Consider the following 12,386-nt stretch of genomic DNA (forward strand, 5'->3'; position numbering starts at 1 on the left):
ACACACACACTCTCACTCACTTCATCTGTTGTGCTGAAAATATTGAAGTGCCATTACCTGCAGTTTTACCTGATAGTAGACAGTCTTGTTGGTACCAACTTTTCTTTTTTGATTTAGCATTTGCAGAAATGGGATATTTTTGGAACTCCCACAGCATATGGAAAAGGGACCCAGTGTCTTTCTCTCTATATTCTCTTTCACTTCTCCCTTCCATAAATAGTGCAATAGATATTAAAAATGCTGCTTGGGAGGGATTAGATAGTTAGGAGGCTTGGTAATGGGATACAAATAGAACCTTGCATCTATACGGTGCCAGTCTGAATCTGGCCCAGGCTGGATTGACTGAAGTTGTTAACTCTTTGTTGGTTAATGTGGAATGAGTTAAATGGTCCAGTCCAGTTCCGAGGGAATAAGGACCCACATAGTAAAAAACACTGCCACAATGGTACCTTTTTGTTGGCAGATCAGTAAGGCCAAGAACTAAAGTATCTGGGGATAGAAATTGCCTAGAGATGGATCCTTTCTAGTTGTGAGTTGAAGCATTTTGGATGGACGTTATAGGGAAACTTTCATTCATCTTATTCTGTCTGAGAGGACTATAATTTCTAGGATCATTTTAAAAAAGTCACTCGCCTCGGGTATTGGATGGACTTCAGCATTAGACACCTTCGTTTGTATGGTGTCTTCTAAATTAAGAGCTTTCTTATTAGTTAGAAAAGTGGAAGGAAGGGGTAGGGGGAGCAGCTATTGAGGGGTGGAAGGGGTGCCTAAGTCCATTCTACTGTGCTCATTGACTTCAGTTGAGTTCTAGGTGCTCAGCACCTCTGCAATTCAGGACCTAGTTGTGTCACGCCAGAACACGTTACACAAAACTAGCATACTCTTTTTAAATAGTAAGTCTAAGTGAGTTGTCCAGAGTTTTAGAGTGAGTCAGTGACAGAGCCAGGAATAGAAACATGGTCATTTGATTTCTCTCTCCCCTGACCTCTCCCCCGCCCAGTCCTGTGCTCTACCTACTGCTGAACCACATGGTCTCCAGTAACAGCAATCAAAGTCAGATGTTGCTAACTCTCTAAACTGGTGTGACAAAAGTAGGTGCAATTACTGGAACTCTGCAGCAAAGTACTTTCTTTTTCAAAAAGTAATGTTTGGTGGAAGAAAGTAACCCTTTTGCTTTTTTGAAATAAGATGCCTTCTGTTCTGTAACATGTTTTTGCTTTTGCCTCCTGCAGAGTGTTCGGATTTGTTGCAAGGAAGCAAGGCAGCGCCACGGATAACGTGTGCCACCTGTTTGCAGAGCACGATCCAGAGCAACCTGCCAGTGCCATTGTGAACTTTGTATCAAAGGTCATGATTGGTTCCCAGAAGAAAATCTGAAGCCTTCCTAGCCTTTGGTTCAGAGCTCTTCACTGACTGGGGGAAGGCAGCGTGGGAGAAAAAGCGTTCTTGGGAGTTTGCAGCTACATTATCCAAACCTAACCATTCCCAAGAAGGAAAGCAGAGGATGTTCCATCTGCATAATGTTACAAAGAGTGTGATCCTTTCTTTGAAGATGCCTCTGACCTATCAAAGCATTGTATTTTACATCAAAGGGCAAAATTGTGAGTGAATGCAGTTGGATGCACCAAAACCCGCATAATCCATGTCTGAATTAAACAGAGAAGAAAGGCTTTATAGTGCAGGTTTTTAATTATATTTTCACGCACCATTTTCCATCTTGTATCAGAAAAGGAAGAATTTGCCAACTCATTAGATCATGCCTTTTTTTTTTTTTTTTTTCCTGTAGGAAAATTTATTAGAACCACAAGCATTCTCTGAGACACTTGCCACAGTTGCATCAGTGGTAGCTATAGGCCTGGCAAACCGATGCTCTTAAGAGAGTGGTGGTTTGTGAGGGACCATTTGCTCTTCCCTTCATCTTTATATGATAATGGTGGGAGTTGACTGAGAAGGGGGAAGATGTATGTTAGGGAAAGGTTAGTGCAGGTTGATTTCTTTTAAAAATGGTGCAGAGACATGGATTTTCCAGGGACATTACTCCATGTTTAGTATAAAGAAGGCTGAGTTTATTTAGCTTGTATAATTTTAAATGGGAGAGGGATAACCAAAAAGAGTCGTGTGGAGAAAGCTTGATGTATTCTGTTAATGGTATTTTTGTTATTATTTTTATATGAAGAGTTAAGCAGGAAAGATGCTGTATTTTAATAATCACAGGATAAAAATGAGGGAAAAGCAAAGAAGAAAATGATTTTATATAATTTATATTTTTGCCTCTGCCAGATTATTTATAGTAGACGTCAAATCTTGATATATGAGTGTTCTTATAGTAAAGCCATTCATGATCTTTGCCTTCTTAGTTTTATTTTGCATAAGTATAGTATGTCGCATGTGCCTTACTATAGGGTAGAGTTTCACATGTAGACTCTTGTTTTACGGTATTAAACCACTTCCTAGCTCATGTGTCTCTGAAATAATGCTTTGACTATGAAATCGGTCCTCCCTCCTCATAGTTTCTTACATACATAGGTTCTTTTTGATAGATTTTTTTTTTAATGAAAGGTGGGGTTTCGTTTTTTTGTTTTTCAATTTGTATGGATTAGTGTTAAATTTTATAGGTGAATTTTTAAAATAATTTCTTGAGTCAAGAAATCCAAAAGGGAAAAGAATATTTTTTGTTACTCTTATCCATGTCCAAAACAATCTGTCACACGTGTCCTTCATATGTCCGAGTAAGCCAACGTAGTGGCATCTGTATTTTATAAAACTAAATGTTATAAATGCTATAGTTAGTTTTATAACAAAAATATATATACTATAAAGTAGGGTAGGTGACTTGTAGTAATTTTCTGTGAGAGCGGAGGGCCCATTTGAAGTCTATTGCAAAATTCCCATTCACCCAAAGGGAACAGGATCAGGGCCAGAAACAGGAATTGGAAGTTACAGACAACTGAAATTCCTAATTGTTTGACATGCCAAACACTTCTGTTCCTTCGGTTTGAGGGCCAAATCTACACATCAGTGACCTGATGTATACAATGGTGCAGGGTTCTGTGCACACAGTCACAAGAGACAGTGGGCTGAGTGGTAACTATCCCCACTCTGAGACTTAAATTGCTTCAGTCTCTTTTTACCAGACAATAGTTAGGAGGGATAGGAAAAATTATAGAGTTGGCTTAAATAAGAACTTCCTACCTATCCTGATCCAAAAACCATTCGCACACAAACACACACACACACACAAGTTTCAGAGTAGCAGCCGTGTTAGTCTGTATTTGCAAAAAGAAAAGGAGTACTAGTGGCACCTTAGAGACTAACCAATTTATTGGAGCATAAGCTTTCGTGAGCTACAGCTCACTTCATCAGATGCATGCAGTGGAAAATACAGTGGGGAGATTTATATACACAGAGAACATGAAACAATGGGTGTTACCATACACACTGTAACCAGAGTGATCACTTAAGGTGAGCTATTGCCAGCAGGAGAGCGGGGGGGGGGCAAAAAACCTTTTGTAGTGATTATCAAGGTCCTAACACAAGTTGTTCTAACTTTTATTAACAGACTCCTTTTTTAGAATTAGAAGAACCACAGGCACCTTATGCAGGGGCCAAGGACAAAGTTTGTTACCAAATTATTTGTATAACCATGAATTCAGTATAAATAATTGTGTACTTTTGTATGGGGGCTTGGGGCAAGATTACAAATTAATGTATTTGGACCAGGAAGTGGCTTACATTAGTAACAGTGGGCATTGTATGTATATAGAAAGGTTAGGCAGTTCAAAGTAAAGCTACCATTGAAGCAACAATGGCAAGTGCCTCTGATTTGTACCAAATATTTTCATTCTTCCATCAAACAGGTTAATTAATCAAACAATGGTTTTGTACCATCTAAAAAGAATGCAGTGTGATTCTTTATTTGGTAACGTTGATCCCTTTCAAAAACATTGGGACCAGTGGGCCAAGTAGGAATTCTGGTGGGTTCCATTAGAATAAACAAATTGGTCTCTGTTGGTTAATGTTGGTCTCTTTTGGTTTCATTTGGAGGACCCACATCCTCAGGAACCAGAAGGCTGACAGATCCATTACTCGGTTCTGAAACCTAGCTGGCCAGTTGGAACTTATTGAATATTCTCAACTGAAATTTCTCCTGCATTCCAGCTGGAGATTCTTCACTCGGGACATCAGTGGAGTCACACCTACACTCAGTCTAACCCATCATGTGAATTATGGCTCTCGGATTCTGTGTGAGATAAGTTAGGTTTGCGTGTCCCCATAAAAGCTGGTGTCAGCCACTGTGCAGCCTTTGGCCCCATTCCGCTAAGGATGGAAAGTTTGATTTCCAATAGACAGGCTTTGCTACTGTGGGCCTTATTCCGCATTCCTTGTGAATTCTAAAAACCTATTGAATTTGGTGGGCTTTTAGGAGCACTAGGAATTCCGGTCTGGGCTCTTCAAGGTGCTTACTTGGGGACTTAGGTTGCACTGAGTAATGGGAAGGAGGAAATTGCCATAGTTACTAAGAGACGCTTTCTTATGTGTGTTCCTTTTTATGGTATATTACATGCTTTGTTTTCATATGGAATATATTTAAAAACACAAAGCAAAATAGTACAGTAAATATAACTGTGTAGTATATACATAAACACATTCATACAACTTTGGTTCATGGTAAATACATGACTAAATAGTATAGCACTTTCCTTCTAAGGATTTTGATAGATGTGTATATGCAGTCTCATAAGTAATGCCAGCAAAGTTGCCTCGTGTATTTAACCACGCTCCTATTAACCTGCTTGTTAAATGTGCTACTATAATCTTACAGTGTTAAACTACAAAAATGCTGAAAGCCATGTTTTTAAAGGTTTTTAATTAAATGGTTCCCATGTATCCAAAAGTATCCTTAAAATTTTAATGTTTCCTTCTCTGCCTTACCTATTAGTGAACATTTTTTGCCTTTTTCTTGAAACTGTAAAAAACAAAACAAACAAAAAGTCTCCAGTATGTAAATGAATGTTCTATAAATTCTTTGTATAGTCATTTTCTCTGCTTTTTAAATATCACCTCTATTCAGATGATAATAAAATTATAAATTTGAAATCTCACAGCACAGTGTGAAAATGGTCCGTTTTGAAGTGATTGAATAACCTTCCCCAGATGACAGGCTTCGTGCTGCTCCCTCTGACTAGCGGCATTTTGAGCCAAGGTTTTGTGTCCTCTGTCATAATAACCCCTAATCAAGGCTGTCACTATGACATAGGACCTGTGCCGCAGAGAATTGTAGCCTAACTGAGACGATCGTTCACCTGCCTCACGCAGCGGAATATGACTTTCAAACCATTCAGCTGGCCCAGTGCTGCATCTACTGAAATCAGTGGGAGTTCTGCCATTTACTTCAGTGGGAGAGGTGAGGCCCACGCCGTTCTTGTTAAAATCCCACCCATGGTTTCCCACTCTCTGGCTTTCTGTACTACAAATGGCGCTATAAGAATGAGAGTATATGGGAACACACAGATCAAATTATAATCACTATGTCTGGCGATGACTAGTGCATTGATCCAGTAAAGATTTTTGTGTACTACTTTTCTCTCATCAGATCTATGCTGCGGACGGGGAAATGAATGTGACGGGGATTTCTTTGGAACCTCTACCCTCCCCCTAAAATAAACCAAAGATAAAAGTGAAAGAGAGAACAGAACGGTACTCCATTAGAGGTGAAAACAGTTGCTTTATTGAAAGTACAGTTTGGAGTAACCCTTTTCTTTATAATCAACACAGAAATCCTGAATTTCAGGAAGACTCCAATTAGCACTATGGAGCATCAGGGCAGTTGTTAGATTTCCTGGCTGTCTATATATTGCATTTTCATTAGGGTTTAGGAATTGCTCTATATAAGGTAATCAATATTTGAACTATACTGTACTTAGTAACTTAAGCTACCAGCTGACCTTCTGGGAAATATAGCTTTGTATTTATTTGATACTTGTCATATAATTTAAGAATCCAGTAAGTAGAAGCTGTAATTCCATATTTCTGAGGCAGTAAGAAAAAGTGTTGATAATGCTCAGTCTATGGGGAAGAGAAGGGAGGGAATTTTTAATTCAATGCAGATGACTGTTGTTCATCATTAAGGACAGATGTGAAGTGTAGGCATAAGGCTTTGGGAACTGATCATGAAAGGTCTTTGTCAGAGTTAACCAGACTACTCCATGGACAATAGCTTGACCTGCGTAATTTTGTCTTTGAAAGCAGACTCAAAAAAAATTCAAAACCTTTCTTTGTCAAGGCAGTTCAATGAATTTTGGAAATGCCCTAAAGTGAATGGTTGGGTTATTAAGAAGATCACAGGCTGCTTCTGTGTGAGCTAAAGAGAACTTGGATTAGAGCAATGGTTCTCAAACTGTGGGTTGGGACCCCATAGGAGGGTTTTAAAGGGGGCACCAAAGCTGGAGTTAGACTTGCTGGGGCCCGGGGCCAAAGCCCAAGGGCTTCAGCCCAGGATGGCAGGGCTCGGGTTACAGGCCCCTAGCCTGGGGCTGAAGCCCTTGGGCTTCGGCTTTGACCCCCTCTCCTGGGGCAGTGGGGTTCAGGCAGGCTTAGGTTTTGGTCCCCCATCCTGGGGTCATGTAGTAATTTTTGTTGTCAGAAGGGTGTCGCGGTTCAATCATAGATGCATAGATATTTAGGTCAGAAGGGACCATTATGATCATCTAGTCTGACCTCCTGCACAATGCAGGCCACAGAACTTCACCCACCACTCCTAAAAAAGACCTCACACCTATATCTGTGCTATTGAAGTCCTCAAATTGTAGTTTGAAGACCTCAAGGAGCAGAGAATCCTCCAGCAAGTGACCCATGCCCCATGCTACAGAGGAAGGCGAAAAACCTCCAGGGCCTTCCAATCTGCCCTGGAGGAAAATTCCTTCCCGACCCCAAATATGGCGATCAGCTAAACCCTGAGCATATGGGCAAGATTCATCAGCCAGATACTACAGAAAATTCTTTCCCGGGTAACTTGGATCTTACCCCATCTAAAAACCCATCACAGGCCATTGGGCCTATTTACCATGAATATTTAATTACCAAAACCATGTTATCCCATCATACCATCTCCTCCATAAACTTATCGAGTTTAATCTTAAAGCAAGATAGATCTTTTGCCCCCACTACTTCCCTCGGAAGGCTATTCCAAAACTTCACTCCTCTGATGGTTAGAAACCTTCGTCTAATTTCTAATCTAAATTTCCTAGTAGCCAGTTTATATCCATTTGTTCTTGTGTCCACATTGGTACTGAGTTTAAATAATTCCTCTCCCTCTCTGGTATTTATCCCTCTGATATATTTATAGAGAGCAATCATATCTCCCCTCAACCTTCTTTTAGTTAGGCTAAACAAGCCAAGCTCCCTGAGTCTCCTTTCATAAGACAAGTTTTCCATTCCTCGGATCATCCTAGTAGCCCTTCTCTGTACCTGTTCCAGTTTGAATTCATCCTTCTTAAACATGGGAGACCAGAACTGCACACAGTATTCCAGGTGAGGTCTCACCAGTGCCTTATATAACGGTACTAAAACCTCCTTATCCCTACTGGAAATACCTCTCCTGATGCATCCCAAGACGACATTAGCTTTTTTCACAGCCATATCACATTGGCAGCTCATAGTCAACCTATGATCAACCAATACTCCAAGGTCCTTTTCCTCCTCCGTTACTTCTAGTTGATGCGTCCCTAGCTTATAACTAAAATTCTTGTTATTAATCCCTAAATGCATGACCTTACACTTCTCACTATTAAATTTCATCCTATTCCTATTACTCCAGTTTACAAGGTCATCCAGATCCTCCTGTAGGGTATCCCTGTCCTTCTCTAAATTAGCAATACCTCCCAGCTTTGTATCATCTGCAAACTTTATTAGCACACTCCCACTTTTTGTGCCCAGGTCAGTAATAAAAAGATTAAATAAGATTGGTCCCAAAACTGATCCTTGAGGAACTCCACTGGTAACCTCCCTCCAACTTAATCAAGTTTGAGAACCCCTGGATTTGAGAACTGTTGTGACAGTGCCCCCCCGCCCCTAGACAGACTGAACCTAGCTTGTTGCTGTCATTGACACCTGGCAGAAGGGTGTCATAAGTTAGAGTAGGCTATAACTACATAAAGGAAATTAGGACTAGGGCTAAAAGAGAATTTGAAGGTATAATGCAAATAGCAAGAAATGCTTAAAGTATATCAGAAACACCAAATGGGTGAGCTGGACACAAGGGAGCAATTAAGAAGTATAAGGACCTTGCTGAGGAGCTAAATGAATAATCTGTATCACTTTTCAACACAAAGGATATTGCGGAGATACTTAACCTGGATCTAGAGGGGTTTTTTTCCCCCCCTTTTCCTGGTCCTAAAGATCAGTCATAGACTGACAGAAATGTAGGGCTGGAAGGGACCTTGGGAGGTCATCAAGTCCAGTCCCCGGCATTGAGGCAGGACCAAGTAAACCTAGATCATCTCTGACAGGTGTTTGTCCAACCTAGTCTTAAAAACCTTCAATGATGGAGATTCCACAACCTCCCTTGAAAGCCAATTCTAGTGTTTAACTGTCCTTATAGTTGGAAAGTTATTCCTTATATCTAACCTAAATCTCCCTTGCTGCAAATTAAGATGATTACTACTTGTCCTACCTTCTGTGGACATGGAGAACAATTGATCACCATATTCCCTCTAACACCCCTTAAATTTGAAGACTCTGATCAGTTCCCCACTCAGTCTTCTTGTCTCAAGATTAAACATACACAGTTTTTTTAACCTTTCCTTATAAGTCAGTTTTTGTTGCTCTCCTCTGGACTTTCTCCAGTTTATCCCCATCTTTCTTAAAGTCTGACACTCAGAACTGGACACAATATTCCAGCTGAGGCCTCACCAGTGCTGAGCGGAGTGGGACAGTTACCTCTCATGTCTTACATACAACATTTCTGATAATGCAGCCCAGAATGCTATTGGCCTTTTTGCAACTGCATCACATTGTTGACATATTCAGTTTGTGATCCACTATGACACCAGATCCTTTTCAGCAATACTACTGTCTAACCAGTTATTCCCCATTTTGTAATCATGCATTTGATTTTTTCCTTCCTAAGTGTAGTACTTTGAACTTATCCGTATTGAATGTCATCTTGTTGATGTCAGACCAATTCTCCAAGTTGTTATGGTCATTTTGAATTCTAATCTTATCCGTCAAAGTGTTTGCAACTCCTCCCAGGTTGGTGTCAGCCACAAATTTTATCAGCATACTTGCCACTCTATTATCCAAATGATTAATGAAAATATTGACTACTACTAGACCCAGAACAAACCTCTGTGGAATGCCACTGGACATACCCTCCCAATTTGACAGCAAACCATTGATAACTACTCTTTGAGTATGACTCACTTCATCGGATACATACTGTGGAAACTGGAGAAGACATTATATACACAGAGACCATGAAACAATACCTCCTCCCACCCCACTCTCCTGCTGGTAATAGCTTATCTAAAGTGATCACTCTCTTTACAATGTGTATGATAATCAAGTTGGGCCATTTCCAGCACAAATCCAGGTTTTCTCACCCTCCGCCCCCCCACACAGAAACTCACTCTCCTGCTGGTAATAGCCCATCCAAAGTGACCACATTTACACATTGTAAGGAGAGTGATCACTTTAGATAAACTATTACCAGCAGGAGAGTGGGGTGGGAGGAGGTATTGTTTCATGGTCTCTGTGTATATAATGTCTTCTGCAATTTCCACAGTATGCATCCGATGAAGTGAGCTGTAGCTCACGAAAGCTTATGCTCAAATAAATTGGTTAGTCTCTAAGGTGCCACAAGTACTCCTTTTCTTTGAGTATGGTCTTTCAACCAGTTTTGCACTAACCTTATAGTAATTCTAGATCACATTTCCCTATTTTGCTTTCAGAATGTCATGCAGGACTATGTCAAAAGCCTTACTAAAATCTACTGCTCCCCCCGTCCACTTGACCAGTAACCCTGTCAAAGAAGGAAATTTTGTTGGTTTGGCATTATTTGTTTTTTCTTGACAAATTCATATTGCTATTATTTATCAACATATTACCCCCTAGGTGCTTACAAGTTGATTGTTTAATAATTTCTTCCAGTATCTTTCTGTGTTTTAAGTTAAGTTGATGGTCTATACTTCCCCAGGTCCTATATGTTCTCCTTTTTAAATATAGGTTCTGTGTTTTCCCTTCTCCAGTCATCTGGGACCTCACCCATCCTCCATGAGTTCTCAAAGATAATTGTTAATGGTCTGAGATTGCTACAAATAGGTGTTAAATATCCTAGGGGGAATTTCATCAGGCCCTGCTGGCTTGAATGCATCTAATATATCTGAATAGTCTTTAGTCTGTTATTTCCTTATTTGCGGTTGCTTTCCTTTCCCCTCATTGTTAATATTAATTGTGTTAAGTATCTTGTCAGAGATTGATATATCAAGGAGACATTCAATGAAACAGAAAGGTGGCAGTTTCAAAACTGATACAAGGAAATGTTTTTTCACAGAACAAATGAGTAACCTGTGGAACTCATTGTCACAAGATATCATGAGGTCAACAGCCTGGACGTACTGTAAAAAAAAACACACCCTGAGCATCATATTTCTAACAAGAACATCCATATTTATAGTAGTGAATATTTAAAAAAAAAAACATACACACGAGTTTTGAAAGGGATATAAATCCTCATGCTTCTAGGTACAAGTCTATCTCTAACAGCTGCTATTAACCACCGTTGGATTAGATGGACCACTGCTGTGATCCAGTCTGGCAATCCTATATTTTACAGGATTACAAAATTAGTGGATTTGCAGTGGTGTTGTAGCCACGTTGGTCCTGTGATATTAGAGAGAAAAGGTGGGTGAGAAAAGACATCAGCAGACCAACCTCCCTCCCCCCCACACACACTCACAGCAGCAACAATCCACAGTAATGGTTTGCTTTGTCACGGAGCAGATAAGCAGCTGGCTGTCAGAAACAGAGCTTTGAAAGGGGATATCCGCATTCCTACAGCTGAGTTCAAAACAATGACAAAAGTGGCCACTTGCCTTAAGGGGATTACGGGACGTATCCGGAGGCCAATCACAGCGCAGTAATGCAACCCCTCGTTCACACTGACACTGGGGCATTTCAACCCAGGTGCAGCAGGCGTTATGCTTCTCGTGGAGGTGGATTACCAGGAGCGCTCCAGCTGCAGAGTCCAGGCGCTATACGTGCCTTGCCAGTGTGGACGGGTCGGGACTTAGGGCACCTGAGGCTGCTTTAATGCACTCTAACTTGCAAGTGTAGCCAAGCCCTATGATGAGCTTTAACAATGGAACCCCACAGACAACTATATACAGTATGAGAAACCACAGATCACCACCCTTACCTTCACAGAGCCAGTAACCACCACAAACACTCCAAGGAATCTATCTACCGCCACGCATTCAGATACCAAGAATATGGTCAGAAGAGAAAATCCAGGATACACACCTTAGAACAGGGGTCGACAACCTTTCAGAAGTGGTGTGCCGAGTCTTCATTTATTCACTCTAATTTAAGGTTTCACGTGCCAGTAATCCATTTTAATGTTTTTAGAAGGTCTCTTTCTACAAGTCTATAATTACGTACAACAATAGTTTAGTTATATAAGTAAATAAGATTTGCAAAATGTTTAAGAAGCTTCATTTAAAATTAAATTAAAATGCAGAGCCCCCTCCCCCCCCCCCCGACCGGTGGCCAGGACCCGGGCAGTGTGAGTACCACTGAAAATCAGCTTGCAAGCTGCCTTTGGCACGCATGCCATAGGTTGTCTACCCCTGCCTTAGAACATGTAAAACTGCCTTCACCAAACAAACAAGGAGACCACCAGAGAAGTAGGTCGCATCATGGAATGGGCCACTCAAATATCCCAAGAGAACTGCTTCAATACAAAAAAAAAGCCCACCTCTAACCGCACACCCCTAGTTGTCATCTATCAACCCATACTCAATGGGGACCACATCCTGAAAGAAATCTTTTCTGATTTCTGATCCCTTCTTCTGGCCTTCAAACAATCCCCAACCTCACCAAGCTCATCACCAGAAGCAAACTCCGCCGAGACCTGGACACATTCACTTAAAGGGGCACTAGACTCTGCCATAACACCAGACGCAAAACCTGGAGACATAGCTCCACTACTACAATCATCAATACAATCCACAACACACCTTTCAAGATCTATGGATCCTACACACATCCATCACAACCTGTGGTGTACTTCATCCAGCGCACTGAATGCCCCAATAACAAAGATGTAGGTGAAATCAGACAATCACTACGCTCTTCAATGAACTCACAGAGGAAAATGATAAAAGGCAAAA

The 12,386-nt window shown here is 40.8% G+C and overlaps 1 protein-coding gene across 9 annotated transcripts in view; it reads left to right on the top strand.

Moving 5' to 3' along the window:
- TNS3 (tensin 3) overlaps positions 1–5,055 on the top strand; it is a 352,619-nt gene extending 347,564 nt beyond the window's left edge. For all 9 annotated transcript variants that reach the window (XM_073332748.1, XM_073332750.1, XM_073332751.1 and 6 more), the window contains one exon: positions 1,233–5,055. In XM_073332748.1, the coding sequence (XP_073188849.1) occupies positions 1,233–1,377 (145 nt within the window). In that variant the 3' untranslated portion in view covers positions 1,378–5,055. The remainder of the gene's footprint in view (positions 1–1,232) is intronic.
- Positions 5,056–12,386: the final 7,331 nt, after the last annotated feature.

This window comes from Lepidochelys kempii, chromosome 2 (assembly GCF_965140265.1).
Source record: "Lepidochelys kempii isolate rLepKem1 chromosome 2, rLepKem1.hap2, whole genome shotgun sequence".
Classification (NCBI taxonomy): Eukaryota; Metazoa; Chordata; order Testudines; family Cheloniidae; genus Lepidochelys; species Lepidochelys kempii.